Source organism: Syngnathus floridae, chromosome 1 (genome assembly GCF_059516105.1).
Source record: "Syngnathus floridae isolate MCC-2025c chromosome 1, RoL_Sflo_1.0, whole genome shotgun sequence".
NCBI classification, from domain to species: Eukaryota; Metazoa; Chordata; class Actinopteri; order Syngnathiformes; family Syngnathidae; genus Syngnathus; species Syngnathus floridae.
Window position 1 is genome coordinate 14011013 of NC_142413.1, and position 18459 is coordinate 14029471.

Here is an 18459-nt window from a genome sequence, read left to right on the forward strand (position 1 = left end):
CAAAAGGCAGACTCCATTCTGAACTGGACTGACCCCTGCTTTAGAGGCTTCAGACAATTGAGTCTTTGCGGGCATTGATAGGAAAAACAGGAGTTGACTTGAAAATATTTGCCCTTGGTGTGTATGCATATCCGTCTAAAACAACATGAACCTGGGTGGTCCACTGGTTAACACGTCTGTCTCACAGTTCAGAGGTTTTGGGCTTGATTCCGGCTTCAGCCCCCTATGTGTAGAGTTTTTCATGGTCCCCCCCATGCCTGTGTGGGTTTACTCCGGCTTTCTCCCACACCCCAAAAACATTCACCGCAAATTAACCATAGGTGTGACTGCAAGTATGGATGGTTGTTTGTGTCTGTGTGCCCTGCGATTGGCTGGCAACCAGTTCAGGGTGTCCCCTAACTACTGCCCGATGACTGCTGGGATAGGCTCCAGCACACCCATGACACCCATGGGGACAAGCAGTACGAAATTGGATTGATAGAAGGACAACGTGAACCTGATCCTCAACCAGATTAGGTGTCTCCAGCATCTGATTAGGATTCCTCAAGGATGCCTCCCTGGCAATGTGTTCTGGGTATGTCCCACCAGTAGGACGACCTGGAGAGACTATGTCTCCCTGCTGGCCTGGGAACGCCTTGGAATCTTTCTGGAAGAGCTGGAAGGAGTGGTTAGGGAGAGCGTGGTTTGGGCTTTCCTGCTAAAGATGCTGCTCCCTCGACCTGACCCTGGATGGACAACATGAATCTGTGTATTTTGGGGTAGAACCATGTAACAACCTATGGCCTACAAAGGTCCTTGGGCATTTCTTTTTCAAAAAGAGTGCTACCTGGATGATGTAGATTTTGATGACAAATGCATAGATGACATTGGGCATAGATTGAGTGTGTGGGAAAGAGCGTGTGTTACAGCATCTGCTGAGACTTGATAAGTGCTTTAATAATGAGCTTGTTCGTTCTGCCATTAGTCAATGCACTGTCACTGTCTCGACCATATTCCGTTTTCATTTACACACAAAGACAATAACAGCGAGACGGTGGAGAGGGTTATAGGAGCAAAGATAAAGCTTGAGCATTGTTGAGGCAGTGATAAAGTCTCACTTTGTTACACACAAACACACACATCCTAGTGAGGTCATACTCATTAAGTTTAATGGGATCACCTACATACAGTTTTGACCGTGCACACACATCATCATCATCCATCTTCAGGGTGTGAGCCTTTTATTCAAAATTAAATACCCCTTCATTTACAAAGAGAGAACTTTAATGGTGGGAAGGAACAGTGAATAATTCTTTCATTGCTTTTCGCACCTGATTAATTGAGAAATAATGCTCAAGGCGTTGGCACCAGGAAGGACTCGTGGCCGTGAGTTGCCTTCAGTGTAGATGATCAATGTGTCATGCAATTCACAATAGTTGTCTCTTTTTTTTATAATCACAAGCAACATACACCCCTTATTTACCCAGTCCACAGTATGTAAGCATTTAAACATCACATTTCCGTCACGTGCTGGCAAGCCGGTCTTCTGTGTCTTTCTTGTGATGTGGTCAGATGCTCACTTGGATTACACAGCCAATAGCGTGTACGCATAATGTAACAAGGAGCCTAGCCTCACAGTTCTGAGGTTTTGGGTTTAAATCTCACCTCCAGCCTTTCAGTGTGGCGTTTTCATGTGCTTGATTTCTGATACTCCAGCTTTTTCAAAAACATGCACGTTAAGAACGCTCAACATTGATGAGATGTGTAAACATGAGTATGGATTGTGTTTTGCCTGCTGTATATGTGCAATCAGTCCCTGGTGTCTCACATCTCACGCTGAAAATCAGCCGGAATAAGCTCAAGCCCACCTGTGAACCTAATAAGGACAAGCAGTGTAAAAACCACATGAATAGATGGATGGACAAACGGATGGACAGATGGACCAACAGACGGACGAATGGATGGTTGTTAATCCTCTTGAATTTGGACTCATGAATGTTTTTTTTTTAGCAAGTGGCTGAAACTTGCACTTTTTCAAGCACTGAGAAATAAAGAAAAATGTGAGAATATCAACCATATTATACATCCATAGAAATGTAGATAACAGCAACCTATACAGAAATGCACACGCATTCCCTGATTGATGGATTCTGTCCCCGGGCCCAGTATCACCCTAGTTATGAGGCACGCTGGGTAATTATTCAAACCGTAACATTTCTATGAAAGAATTGTCTCAGGCATCAGTTCTGTTAAATCCTCTTCCTGGTCAATATTCAATTCATTTGTCATCATGAAATGTGTTTCAAGTGGAGATACATACCTGTACACATGCTGCAATGCCCTGTGTGGTTTAAATAGGCTGGCCGTTTCAAACTAAATACAATCTTTTTTCCCGACTACATTCATTGAATTTCTTTGTTCAAAATGTCTTGGTATTTCTTAATTTATTTGATTTCATCTTCATCTAATCACCCCTCCCCTTCCCCACTATCTGCCTACAGAATATTTCAGCCTGCAATTCAGAAAGAGATCACTGAGGTTATGCCCAAATGGATTTGTCATTGTTAGACTCTCAAGATCAATTTATCCAGCGAGAATCATCAGCAGCTGGCTTGAATTGCCTCCATTACATTGAAGCGTATTTTAAATCTGATTCCAAATTAGATGATCCATTTCATAGTTTTGTCACCAAACTTTTCTATCATGTTGCTATGTGAGTCTATCTTAGTCTCAGTCTCTAAAACCTACACAAAGACTTCCAAATAATTTTTTTTAGTGGAATACAATTTAGAGATTACATCTATATCCTTAACCTGGGTAGCATTATGGATGACATACTGAAAACATATAATCCTCTCCTTACATTTCCTTTTCCATAACGTTCTTGTTTTATTGTTGTACGCAGTAATTTTAAACCAACTTTTAACACGCCTCACACCTTTTTTAACATACACAACTTCCAAATTGGGCTCATTTTTGATGGCTACAAAGCAAGTTATATACAGTTTTTATTCACACCATCCAATCATATCATGTTCCTTTCTTTTCAGGAGCTTTAGTCTCTCCCCTCTCAAACTTTAATGTGCATTTCATACCTTTGATCCACCAAATGTGTGGAATAAAGGACAGTGGCGTTGCACCAGGATAATGTGCACGTGCATGTGTGTGTGTGTGTGTGTGTGTGTGTCTGTGTGTCTGTGTGTGTGGGCACGCGCATGTTGTGTTGAGAAATGTGAGAATAGATAGAGGTACACTATAGGTAACTCAGTATTTGTGCCATTCTCACATTAAACGCTCAAATGCGCGTTTCCTTTATTCAATTTCAAACACCCTTAAGGTCTCTCCAAATCTGTCTCCCAAGAGTGGCTATTGCATCAGAACTATGCTAATTTCTATTTCGCAAAACATCAGATCCTCATATTAACATTACCTTTTAAAATGGATTTGCATAATCTCTGCCATAAATCAGATCTATTTATCGGCGACTTTTTAGCTGTTATGAATGACTCATCTACCAGATATTCTTGGCGCAACATCAGATGACTGGTGAGAGCTCTGGTGTCAAGGCAGCTTGGTAATGATTTTTTAAAGAGGTTCATTCAGTGGCAACATTACATTAGGGGAAGAGGGACAATGCACCACCAAATCAAGCAGCTGGCGTTGTTGTTTTTGTTTTTTCCCCCTAATTACAGGACTGATATTCCAAAAAATACACTTCAAATCCAAACTACAAATTAAATATTTTTCCCCTCGGACATAATCGCCCTGGAGTTTAATGTAATTTCCCAGCATTATTTTTTGTGACACATTTATGCACTTTTGGGAGGATTTCACAGCAATCTGCAGCTCCATTGTTACTGCAATCTTGATGTCATCCACAAATTCAGGCTCCCTTAGATGGCCCTCTTGAGGTTGGGAAAGAGAAAAATCACACAGAGCCAAGTTGGGATATGAAGATGGTTTCTCTTGCATGACGATGCTCTTTGCAGCAAGGAGCCGTTGTATGCCCCCATATATATATATATATAAATTATCCATGACGTAAGCTTTAGCAAGCAGTTGTCAGTGCATTATTAGTAGACATGAGAATCTGGTGATGAAGTGTCATTTAAAATCGCTGCTTTTTTTAATTTATTCGGTGGTCCCAGCAAGTGGCACGCAGCTACCCCACGGACGTGCTAACCTCCGACTCGGTCTTGGGCATGGGCCGGTCGAATTTTTTTCTCCCCTTGTGTCATCACATCCTTTACATGAAGTGCCGTTGATTTGGTGATAAAAATCTTTTGATCCAAAGTATAGAGCAGAAGTATGTCATGTATAATTTAGTGGAAGTCTGGAGACCCGCCATGCATTGCTTAGAGTTCACAAAGGCATGCAAGCAATCTGCTTACTTGCACTGGCGACCTATGGAGGTATGGAAATTGAGACTATAAATTTCACATAACAAACAGTCCGCACCAAAGTGCAAAACTAAATAATGCCTTTAGTACCTGTCATTTGTCAAAGGTCAAATCCAGTGCAGGTTGTAGTACAGTATCTGACGATACTGGCTAAATCATTCATGGTGAGACAATATTTTGTGAGTTTTGCTAACAGCCAACAGTCTTACTGAATTAGTTTTCTGGATGCAAAACCTTGAAATGTATTAGATTTATATGAGACTGACTTGAATGCAATGAATGGATTGTATGCAGTTTGATCAGTCAAGTACTTCTTTTCATCTGCTGACAAAGAGTCAGGAAAGAAGAGCTCAAAAACAATGTATGGTGTATGTTTATGAGAGACAACAAACAGAGTTATATATTTCAGCAATTCTCCACCTCACTTAAAACAGTAGGCTAATCGTCAAAGCAGCAGTTTCTCTCCAGAGTGTAAATGTTTCCCGGTCCTGACTTGGGGTTGATGTAAGATGATGATAATACAACATTTCCTTGTCAAAGAATTAACAAGTGTAATATCACAAGTGTCAAACGAGATGGTACATTTGGTTTCACTGAATGTCAAGCAGCAGAAGGTCAAAAGGAAGTGTTAATTTCATTTGCTGTGGAAAACATCATATGCCAGAGAACATGAATAATTAACATCATGCTGGGAAGCTGGGCCTAGGATTCTGAATATTGTAAAACTGAATTATTGCCCTTTGTCCCCCTTTTTGCAAGAAGACACTTGTTCTTAGACTAGTTGAAAACACAAGAGAAAAAGTGTATTTGAGGAGGCAAATGCAGCACCAGATTGTTTGTTTTTGTCTATTTGGAGCATCTGGTGTCCTCTTCAGTCATGTACAAGTAACTTTCAGTGCTTTGAAACTGCTAGACACTTGCACATAAATCATCTGAGAACACACATATACAAATGCATGTATTTTGCACAACGTGAAGTTCAAGGAAAAAAAAAAATCAAATTTTACAACCCCTGGCAAAAAACGATGATGTTCATTCAGTTGTGTAATTTGGTAGACAAAAAAACAGTTCACAGACATGACACAAAACTAAAGTCGTTTCAAATGGCAACTTTCTGGCTTTAAACAACTGAATGAACATTCTCCGAGGCCGGTGATGCCATAATTTTTGCCAGGGGTTGTATATTGCAATGACTGCTGCAGAAGCTGTGAAAGCAGACTCTGGTGATTATTGCTCTGTCTGACCTTATGTGCTGGACTGTTCTGCACTGCCTGCATGAAAAAGGTCAAACTTGATTTGACAAGCAAAGTCCATATGAAGTAGAAGTCCCCTGAGACGTTTCTAACCTGGTTCTAGTAATTAACTGTGCAAGTCAATAGACACACTTAAGGAGTAGATTACATGAGTGGCCAGCGTGATCAAGGGTAACACAACACTTGCATCATCAAATGTTAATTTAAAACATGTAGTTAATGTGCTCTTGGTACAAACAGGTAGGATATCTTACTTTCTTGTCCCCATCCGTAAAAATGTATACATAAGTAAAGTTTGTCAGAGTTTTGTGAATAATTTAATTTCTAACCCATGGGTGTGGGGAAGGAGAAACACATCTTATATTTTCTCCCCAATGAATTTGGAATGTACATAATTTTTATAGCACGATGAGCCTTATTGCATATATGCAATTTCCCTGTACATTTCCTTGTACAAACCCCCAAGCAGAGATATGGTAATAGAATCCCTATACATCAGCAACAAAGAAAACACTTAGAGAATATAGAAAACATTCTTTTGTCACAGTCTTTAAGTATTAGCCAGGATTACTGTGATCGTCTGGCAACGGCTGGGTGGGTGTAGCCCATCTCTCACCAAGTCACCTGGGATAGGCAGCAGCTCACTTGTGACCCTAATGAGGACAAGTGCTATGAAAAATGGATGGTTGCATTGTTAAGAGTTTAGCGGCATGCAGTGAGATTCATGACTACTCCTCTGTCCTTAGATATAAAAATATTAACTCAAAAAATAGATTAGCCAATATTTCAGTATCATTGAAACATAATGTACATTTGAAATAAGGTCAAAATTAAATATTTGTTTTCAAAGCTTTTGATTATCCATCAATTAGCCAAACTGCTTTTTCTTCTTCATGAGAGTTGCGTGTGTGCCGGAGCCTACTTGCCTGTTTGGCACCCCAGCCAATTGCAGAGCACACATAGACGAACAACCAGACACACTCATAATCACATCAAACGACAATTTAAAACGCTCAATTCACCAACCATGCGTTTAGAATGTGTGATGACACTGGAGTAACTGGAGAAAACTCACTCATGCACGGGAAGGTCAGAACCTGGAATCCAATCCACGGCCTCTGCGCTTTGAGGCGGATGAGCTAACCAGTCGACCACCACCCACTTTTTACGACATTTACACTGTTTAACAATGTGGTAGCCAGTGTAATCGTTATTTAGCGTAATAAGTCAGACAAGTCCAAGTTCCTTTAAAGTTATTTTTTATCAGGTAAATTTATATTTGAATATGTTTCTTTACAATATTGTTGTTTGTGTAGAGTAATACGAGACATTAGCCGTTTCTCATCATGAAAGCAGAGTATGGTCTTGTGAACTCTGATTGTGTGACCTTGGTTAAAAGATCACCATAATCTTCATATTTAAAGGCACATTTGAAAAGGAGCAAACTTAAAGAAATAATTGAAATTACAGAAAGAGCAACATGGTTTAGGCTATCCTTTATTTATGGGTTGAAGTCATGCTTTTCAAAGTGGGTGCCAATCGTGTTTCAACTCTTAATTTCCTTGGTTTTACTGACATTTAATTGGTGCTTCTTTGGACTAGAATGTGACACTGTTATCTCAGTTAAATATTTAACTGACCAACCAGCAACCGCATTTCATGAAAACCGCACTCTTCTCATTATTTGATCATTCAAATTAAATCAGATTAAATTCTCACAAGAACAAGTGATAGTGTATATTGGTCTCCCTCCAGCAAACTCCAATATTTTGACCTCATTTAAAATGTTTTTAATTCTGATAAAGGCTCTCACAATGCTGATAATCTCTATCCACTTTCCTCCAGCTCTCCAGACCACCCAGCCACCAAAAGTCCTCTTTCCCCCGGAGAGACAAGACACATTTATTGAGATCACACCTGGTGAGTACCAACTCATATACAGGAGTTTTTATATATATATATATATATATATATATATATATATATATATATATACACGTAAAACACTAGCTAACAGGCAACTTAAAGACGAAATGTTAGCTATGTACTGTAATCATAGTGAAAGAAACAGGGTCTCATTAAGTCTGTTTCAGATTTCCTTGTGTATTAAATTGGATGTTGCGTGTTCTGCTTCAGCACCGGATGACTGATTGCGCATGTGTGTGCGTGCATCTCACGCTGTGCACTTTGCACTGTCGACAGAAAGATGTTTATTTGCATGTACTACTATGGGTGTTTATATGTTTCCATTAATTCCACATTGATGTAGTAGCAGGCAAATAGGCCCCGAGGCCCCTATACACCGATTGCAGCAGGGGCACCTTTTAATGGGAATCAAACAGGCTCACCAACAACCCACACAACCAACAGCAAGACTGTAAACATTCATGTACATTGTATGTGCACACTGGGCAGCTTGCATCCCACACACATGCAAGCAGCTTTCCTTTTTAGAGACATTACATGTGCAAGCACAATTGCCTTATCCATTTTGTTCACTTCCAATTGTTATTTACATTTTCACTTAATTGTTTTTTTAATTACTCTCATTTCCTCTCCATCCTGGTTATTCCTCTATCTGCGCCATCTCCTGTATTTCCACCTTTTTCTGCTCTCCATCCCTCCATAACACCATGGGTAATCAACACCATTCCTTTAACTCATTGTTGTCTCACTAATGTGAGTTGGAAACAGATGAAATACATAATTAAAGATTGCTTTGAGACATGAATACACAGAACTTCAAATGAAATAAAAAGAGCCATGAATAATGAAGGTCGCTTAAGGGACTTAGAGGGACATCCTCCATTACAAAAACACTCTGGTGAGCCCAAGTTGCATTTGTTTAACAATCTTAGTGGCATAAAAATGAACATGGTTTTGAATGAGTACTATTTGTCATAAGTCGCTCAGAAGGCTTGCTAAATTCGTCTACAATTATGATGTGCTTTTCTCCTGTTATGGGATTACATTTCTCTTAGCCAGAAGTTGGAATTATTAAACTCCGGAGCTCTAGCATTATAAAACTCAGGCAGCATCATGGCAATCAATATGCTTGAAAACTACACATACAGTATTTCCCTCAGCTTTTAACAATATATGTAACATCATGTTTCCTCACATCCCTCAGTTTAAATGATGCATTGCATTTTGTTTCACCTTGAAGTAAGCATATATTTTCATCATTAATGATATTGTACATCACAATACAATGATTATGCAAACATGAACATTCAGTGGTACCATGACTTGCAAGTTAAATTTATTCTTTGACCAAGGTTGTAACTCAGTTTATTTGTAAAGCAAAACAGTTTTTCCAGTGAAATTGATTAGAATGCCACAAATCTACCAGTCCCCAAACAGACATTTTTTTTGGTTGTTTTTTCAATAGCGAGGGATTACTGTATATGTTGAGAAGCTGGGCTCTAAGATACAATATGATATTTACTTAGGCATATTTTTTTGGGCCTGCTGAAATATTCGTAACATAAGCTTTTGTAAATTCAGGGAAGGGAAGAAAGTCTATTGAGTAATTTGGTAAGATTAGATTTCGGTGCATGCTAAATATTTTCAATGAATAATATAGTAGTGTAGACCAAATTCAGAAAATTATCAACCGTAGTTTGTCTAATACATGCTGGCAAGTTGGCCAGTTGCTCGCAGGCAAAGTTCTTATTTACTTTCTATTTCTTTATGTGTGTGTGTGTGTGTGTGTGGTGTGGTATTAGAAAGGTTGAGAACAGATTATTCTCCTGGCTACACAATAAACACTTTATTTTCTGGGGTCACTTAAGCCTATTTCTCAAGTCTTTGCTACTCCCTCAGGACAAATTCCTATATTCTCACCCTGTGTCATCGTTCCATGAAGTACATTGAAGAGGAAAATAAACACACACACACACACACAAGTGTAAAAGGTACCAGAGAAAGTTTGACTTTGAAAAACAGGTGAAGATAAGGTGGTATACATTTTACCCCCCACATCTGCCTCGCTTTTACCCCCATAGCATTTATCTCAGTGTGTCTGTCTCCTTCTGTTGCTGTGAGGTGTCTGCTTCTAGCTCACTTTATTTTCATCTGTCTGTGTCCCATCTCCTGCTGCCACTATCTCAAACAGTTCCACTGTCTTCCTTTCAGCTCATTCTACTGTATCTCCTCATTCAGGTTCTTTCAAACGGTTTATCCCATGTCAGTATTCCCTTTCAAGAGATAACTTGGAGTGGTGTGCATCAAACGTTTCTAAGTTGTAGTTTTCATGGTCCATATTTAAGCCATGGCATTGGTTTTGTTTGCAGTTGTTCATCTTCCGCAGACCCTTAACTCAGCCAATACACAAAATAATTCAGCTCAATTATTAAACATGCATTGCTTTATTTGCCCACTAATAAATGTATTATTGTCATGCCATGAAGTCTTTAAAAGATACACAAAGGGTGCAAGTAACTACAAAACATAAGAGTCATAAAATAATTCATGAAATGAATGCAAATGAAGTTGGAAGGATAAAGAGAATTTGCTTAACAAAAAATTGCAAAAAAGTCATCTCGGTGCAGTACACACTGAGACTGAACCGGATCAAGGGTGTGCTGTACTTTGTATACGTATAAGAGTTGGAGAGTTGTGCCAATCATAATAGAAAAGCATTTCTACATTTCTGTTCACGTGGCCTCTACCAATTTGAATGTTATTATTTTGATGAGGCTTTTAGCACTTTAAGTGTCGTGAGATTCAAAGAGTATATTTAGAGTAGCATTCTAAATGTCAAGAGGAGACTTCCATATTCTATATTTTTCAAACTCAAATTACACAAATAAGAGAAAAATACTTACTACTTAGTACTACTTGTGATAGAAGGACGAGTTTGAGGGTCAATAATTGCTGTTGCCAAAGATTGGCAATGACAATCTCAAAATGTGTTATTTATTATGCATTCAATTTTGTTACATTTCTCTTCATCTACTATTTCGGATGGAGTTGCAACCTGAAAGATGACAGTGCTAGAAGTATCTACAGGCAAAATAACTTTTACCTTCACTTTTACTGTGCTTTTCTGGACACAAATAGCAAGCGGTAGAATCTAATTTGGAGAAGTGCTCTCAGTCAAAAGCACCATGTGTGAAACCTTCAGACGTTTCCCTTGCTACCTAGTTTTGGAGTCAAACCTAAATCCACATTTTCAAGAAATGATTTCTCTTTTTAGGTCCCTTAAGGCCCCTAAGATTCAATCAAATCCTAACATGTGCACTTGACTGCAAAAGTATGACTATGTAGATCATATTAAAATAAACCATGAAACATTATTTGGTTCACATTTGCCTATTTTGAAATTTTGTTGACCTGATATTTGCTGACTTTGTATGCTGGCTGATTTTCCCAAAACACCACTTAACTGGTAGATGCTACTGACTCTAAGGAGATTTTTGCTGAAGCTTCATTATGGTTCATAATAATTATACTATTACCATTTGAATAATGAGATACTCACAACTCTGTAGTAGTACATACAGATAATTTTCAAAGTTTTATTCCTGAATCTGTAATGTTTGGATGCATGAAAACCAAAACTACTGCCACTATGGGTGTTTGCGGTTTTGTCCTCTGTGATGTTTCTATCTCCATTAGTGTCCAATTATTTTCATTCTGTCTATCCTCTCAGTCAATCTCTTTTACAAATGATGACTTTCTCTGCGGGATAATCCTGTGGAGTTGGAATCAGATTTTTATTAACAAATAATCCCCTTTAAAAATCCATCTAACAAGTTTGTGCATGTGTATGTGACCTGCTGTTTGTGTGTCTGAAAGGAATAATGAAGTGACTTAGAGCGAGGCTGTGCGAGTTTGGATATCTGCCATATAGCACCAACAAAAGCCGGAACAACTGCACTTGCTTGATATATGTTGCAAGTATGCCTGTCAGTAGTTATTATATCAGAAACCTGCACAGCCACACCCTGCTCAGTCTTCTCTTTTTCTCCTAGTTTCACCTCTAAAAAAAGTCTTGCACTTGCTTGTGAATGCATTACTTACTGAACAGAATCAGTCGGAGGTTGATGGGCATGCAACCCAGTATTACCTTTAGTGTTGTCCAGACACCTAAATATTGTTTTCAATAGGACTACAATAGCTGTTATAGTTCCTTGATGCTGAAACAAAACTACAGCAAATAATTAGAAATACGTAGGTAACAGTGCAATAAAAGCTAAACATCAATTTATCAAATTACAAGAATGTTCATTAGAATATCTTTTGATAAAAGAAATACATTTTAAAACATTGCTGAACAATTGAACAAATTCACATGAATATCCAGTAGTACTATACAAAAGTCGCTAATTTTTAAGAATTGTTGTTTTAGCAATGTTGTTTTACCAATGTCATCATATATGTATAACGAGGGAACTTTTGATCATCTCTGCTGGGGAAAAAAACCAAAACAGTATAGACCAGAATATGTACTCACTGAATATGCTGGTTTTGCTTGTTTTTGTGCTGGTCCTGGGAGTACACATTTTTCAAGTATTGACAGACCCTCACCAAGGCTAAACTAGTTGAAAAATAAATTTATAAAAATAAGTGGGAAAAAATCCATAAATGTTTGTATTTGGGTTTGTTTGTTTGTATAAGCTTGCTTGCTCTGTCTGGTGAGCAAATGATTCTGGGGGATATTGATTTCATTGTGACTCGTAATACAAGTACGTACATATATTTATATATGATATTGTTAAATAAATTGCAGGCAAGCATATGATCTGTTTATTTTGATAGAGGTGGGCTATGCGCAATTCGTCAGTGCGAAAAAAGACTTGCAAGTTACAACAGGCCAAAAAACAGCTCTGTCTGCTCTATCGCTCTTAAACTGTCAGTTTAGATTTTACAAAGCCCTTATGACTGGTCATTTAATTAACCTTGTCAAGCATATCGCCACTAATCTCCTTTCTAATTTCATCTGTTAATTTAAAACACTTCTTAACGAGGCCAGTCCCCTAGCCAATCAAATGTCCAGAATAGGTATGTATATAAGAGCAAGGAACTTTTTTAATTAGATCTGTCGGGAAATTGCCAAATATGGGCATGGAATGAGAATTGATTGTCTTTCCTGGGAGAGCTATTAAGAATCACCTCGGGTTTTGAATGTTTGTGCTCCAAAGACTAAAAAGCCTGAATGTGTGTGGGAACTGATAAAATCGATGACAGGCGGTAGAATGACGTGGGTAGAATTGTAAAATCTCGTTTTCCTCCTTTGTGGCAGCTTCATTTCCGGTTTGAAAGAAACATTTTAATATTTGCAGAAATGATTCTCCATCACATATTTATTAAATCCTATCACTGCAACAATACGGTGCTGCCAAATATTTGAACAGCCTTTTTGCAGTGAGATACTGTCCTATAAATATGATGAATTATTCATAAAGTATAATTTCTTTATATTTTGAAAATGGGTTTGAGATAATTCTCGAGATAGTCGCTGGTGATAATTGCTCACTCTTATTCTCCAATGTGCTTTTTTCAGAATATGTTCTGAAATATAAGACATAGTAAGAGGTGTTAGAATTTAAAGGATATGCTGTACCTTTTTAATACAGGTACTCAACATTTCAATGTAGCCATGAGAAAATGAAAAAAGACAAAAACAAGTTATTTAATTACTGTGAGTGAGGAATGTTCATTTTATAATTCTATTTATAATTCTGTTCTACAAAAACAGCACAGTCACTCCATAAGATAAATGGAGCACAAAAAAGGATTATGACTCACAATTCTGGAAGCTGCAGTTGGCAAAAATGATGCAATTTTGGAGAGGTGTCACTGCCATGTTACACAGAAAGGATTTAAAACAGAAGCATTTGAGGATAAGAGAATAAGATAGGGTTTCATCTCAAACCATTTGTTGGAGGCAGGATGTAAATAAAATGAGAAATTCCATGACCTCAAGCTCAGCTTTTACAATTCCGACAGTAGAGACACACACACGCACACACACATGCATGTAAGCATACACCCATGTATGGACACACAATCTTTTCAAAGCACCTAATGGGCAAAAGTACATAAGTTGCATATATTAGATTGTAGAAGGGTGTGTGTGGCTTTGTGACAACCTGTGGTTTTTATCATCTTACATTGTATTGACAGAAAGGCACAGAGCTGCTAACCCTCAATGCAGTCAAAGTCAGACTACACTGTTATTAGTCTCTCGTCTAATGTACGCCGATGCACACCTACAGTTATCCTCTTAGCGTCTTATATAATGTACAAAAAAGATAAAGGAAAGCTGTATTTCAGGTTTTGTCAATGTTCTCAATACCATACAGTACCTAAAATAACAGCATAAAGTAATTGTTGCGTTTGGATAACACTTTACTTACTGATTGTGTCTATTTTACTGTTATAATACCCAAATATACTGATTTATTCTTTGCCACACAGAAATCAGTGAAGTAGTTTCAACCGGATCTATGTATTTTTTAAAAAGTCGAACTACAAGTCATATTCGTTTGTTTTTTTTGTTTGTTTGTTTATCTGTTGGATTACACAAAAAAAAATTAGCAGCTCTTCTAGGATGTGACTATTAATGTAAATTGTGTAGGAAAATTCATTCATGTAAACCGATTCTTAAAAATAAATGTTGCTGTTCGCATTACAAAATTTAATAGGTTCAAATACAAAGACTTTCTATCCTTGTAAAGACAGCTCTTGTGATGGATCTTTTTGATTGCGTGTTTAATGTTGAAATTGTAAAATTACAGTAAGAATACTGTAATTTGATTTCTCATTGAACTCATCGATCAATCCAGTAAGACAAAACCATGGTCACTAACTGCTAATATAATGAATTGAACAATTTCATTTTGATGACTGTACAGTCATCTAGTATGTATATAGCCTATAATTGTATCAAATTATTGAGATGAATATTTTCAAGGCAGAGGCAGCACGGTGTGGTAGTCTGCCCCACAGTCAAGAGTTTCTGAGTTTGAGTCCTTGCCAGGACGAACTTGTGTGGAGTTTGTTGTAATTGTGAACTTCCTGAAACCTCTCGCATACATTCTGTATAAACCAGCGACCCACATCATTATTCACTGCCTTATCTGCTGTCCTCATGCCTTTTGTATCACTTCCATGAGTCAAAATGCAAAATTTATATTTCCTGTAAAACCATATTGAAGAAAAGTGTAAATTCTACTATGACTTTTTTATTGAGATGGCTAATTAAAACATACATGTCTCCACCAACTCCTTCAAAGCCCCCTTGATACCTCTGAATTTCTTGGGGAAAAAAAGGAAAATTCAATAACCTTTATTTAATGTTCATCTTGGTGATAAGTAGGTCATAGAGAAGCAGAGGGGGTGGAATCATAAATTACATGAAATAAAAAGAAATTGAAAGACTGGTCCACTATGTCTTTCAATTTCTTTTCATTTGCCTCACAGCAAGCAACCTTCTGACAAGAAACTTGACTCAAGATATTTTATGTTGTGTTCTTCTGGGTGCTTTTGATGGTCCTTTCAAAGGTACAAAAACCTACATGTTACGTTAAGTGCAGGAAGAAAATTGAACGTAGCTCTAGTTGTCAATGAGAATCGTTCTTTCTTTACATCGTGGGGATCTCAGTCCTCCATTAGATGCAATTTTTTATCATTACTGTTCAGCTTCAAGCAAAAAATGTGCATGATGCCTTGATAAAGATGTCAAGAGGTATTTGGAAGTAAAAGCAAGCATTCATTTCTTTAAACTAGGTTCTCAAAGTCAACGTTTTCAAATGGTTCTGCATTACAGTCGATGGTATTCATTGATCCATTTTCAATATCACTTTTCTTTTCAGGGTCGCGGGTAGCTCGATAGCCCAGCTGACATCCGGCAAAAGGCAGACTTCACCTTTTACGATAGTCACCAATCACAAGGCACATATATGTGTAGATACAGACAACCACTAATGCTCACACGGTCACTGAGAAGGAACAGAATCCTTGCTGCCCACACAGGAGCCAGAAGGGTGGATCAAATTATTTGCGTGTTAAAGAGCCAAGAACTTTTATTTGAACACAAACTGTTGCAACGCAGGTTGACAGTAGTGTACAACAGTAAACACAGGCATTAACTCTTTGAGTGACTGGAACATGACATTACCATTCATTTCAATAGGCAGAGATAATTTGGGATACATGTGTTTTGAGTTGCAACCATGATCATGGAATGTCTCGTAAGTCAAAGAACCACTGTAATTATGTTTCTTACCACACGATCCTGAAAAACTCACATCAGCAGGAGAAGTTAGCTGAGTTAAGCTCATAATGTAGCCATATTACTCTGCAGCTGCTTCATATTTTTATCTTGGATTTTTCAAAGTTCATTATTTTATAACCCCACTGTTTATTTCTATAATATGCAGAAATATTCATATCAATGTACATTTTTTATATCATCTATTGTTTACATGAGCAAAATGTCTCCAGCTCAGTGGCCCACTGGTAGAGCGTCCGCCTTGAAACTGGAAGGTTGTGGGTTCAAACCCCGGCCGGGTCATACCAAAGACTATAAAAATGGGACCCATTGCCTCCCTGCTTGGCACTCAGCATTAAGGGTTGGAATTGGGGGGTTAGATCACCAAATGATTCCCGAGCGTGGCACCGCTGCTGCTCACTGCTCTCCTCTCCCCCAGGGGATGGATCAAAATCACACGGGGATGGGTTAAATGCAGAGGACAAATTTCACCACACCCATATGTGTGTGTGACGATCATTGGGACTTTGACTTTGCCAATTCTCGTGTTGCCTTTGCTACATTGGCACTGCATTGCATGCTGGTTTGCACCTGCATTTTACATGCAGCACTGGAATGTGCAAAATCAGCTGTCGTATTTCATCTTCTGTTTGATGAATCACAATGCACATGGTAAATTCATCTATTTGCACATAATTGCCACAGAACACACAAAATGAACTGTGTAGCAATTTTGCATGTTTAGCATATGTATTCCTGGGTGCGCAGATTTGCAGATCACCTTCAATATCTGATTTCTTTTTCTATATTCAGAATAGAGAAAAAAAAATGAAAAAAGAGACCATGGAGCCGCTCTGAGATGGCGGTGTGATGTTTCCTTAGAACAGACTACCTGCTTATATCTATATACGCTAAAAGGGTCAATTAAACTGTCAGGAGATTCTACCTGCTTCTATCCATGCATAGGTATACTCTTAGAAGATTATTTTAAATGTCAGGACATCCTGCCTGCTTGCATCTACGTGTATTTCCTTAAAAGATTTTTTAGAACATTCTGCCTGTATGCGGACGCCAGCCGACTAATCGTTGAGTACATCACACTACACTGGCTACGAAACATCTAGACAACCAAAAATCGGCTACGATACATTACATTAGTCTGTTACATGTCTGTCGGTTCTTTTTTGGGCTACATTCGTGTAGTTTAACAAGTGCATTAATGTGTTAAAGCTATCATCAAAAGTCAGCTTGCTGTTGGTGAGCCCTTTTAATTATATATTTCCTTGGTGCAAACCATCACTTTATCTTTTTGAGAGAGGGGGGGAGAGAGAGAGAGAGAGAGAGAGGAGGCAGAGTTAGCTTCATGAAAAGTTTATAATCTAATGACATTTCATAAATTCAATTTTGGCGAGTGTGGTTGAATATAATAAATACGCAAATGGAAATGAAATCTGACAATGAAGCTCAAAGCACAGCTTTGCAAGCAGAAGGAAGCAGATGGGAATGCCTGTTAACCAGCACTTTCTCATGCTTGGGTTGTAGCATTAGATAAAATGCACATCTGTAATGATGCTCATATTCAGGTGCTTCTTTATGTGCATGTTTCACAGAGGCTCCATGAAAGCACTGACAAGTCAGTCAGGCTTAACGAAAGCTAGAGACTAAATTCTTTTTGACTACAAGAGATAACTTGCTTTTTTTCATACCTGTCCCTAAACTTCCTGACAATCCAGTGTCAATGCTCATAAACGAGGTGGATGTGTTTTTGCAATGAAGCAATCAGCCTAGTGTGAAATGATGATGCGCCAGCTTGCTTTACAATGCCTCACTAAAATTAACGACAGCAACATCCTTTCATTCAAACTCTTTTAAACACCCTTTTGTTCCAGCCACAAAAAGAAAATGATTGCTTCAATCACTGTAGGAAACAGGAACATCAAATATCTTGGGTTGTAATTTTGATTAAACAAACAAGCTGTACTCAACCACTCAACATCCCCAAGGGAACCAAACAATATTATTTCTATCACCAGAATATATTGAAAACGCATCCTCAGGGTGTTAATCGATTATGATAGTCGACACTAACACATTGTAACCACTATCCTCCCGAATTGTACAACATTTTAAAAACAGATAACAGTATGACACGCCTCCAAAAAAAGGGGTGTCAAACTTATTTTTGTCGGGGGCCGCATCATAGACATAGTTTGCTAGAAAAAGGCCATTACAATTGTCAACCCAAATAAATGGATGAACGTCTCATATTGTATATATGGTATAGGCTACACAACAAACTGATGAACAACTTTTCAAAACAGAGACTAATAAAAACTGTTCAAATATTTAAAAATGAAATATTGAAATCAAATATATAATTTTTTTTTTTTTTTTTTTTTAAACTAAATGTAATAAAAATTGCTAACAATATTTATATTTTTTAAAAGTGAAAACAATTTGAAATTTTTGGAATTGACATGTAAATTCGATGCACAATTTGTCTTCACAGGCCACCTAAAATGATATGGCGGGCCGTATCTGGCCCCCGGGCCTTGAATTTAACACCTGTGGTGTACATGGTTCTATAGACAAGTACTTGTACGTA

General features: G+C 37.9%; 1 protein-coding gene across 2 annotated transcripts in view; it reads left to right on the forward strand.

The window, feature by feature from the left end:
- il1rapl2 (interleukin 1 receptor accessory protein-like 2) overlaps window positions 1–18459 on the forward strand; it is a 208709-nt gene that overhangs the window by 163107 nt on the left and 27143 nt on the right. For both annotated transcript variants that reach the window (XM_088386756.1, XM_088386765.1), the window contains exon 7: window positions 7478–7552. In XM_088386756.1, the coding sequence (XP_088242882.1) occupies window positions 7478–7552 (75 nt within the window). The remainder of the gene's footprint in view (window positions 1–7477; window positions 7553–18459) is intronic.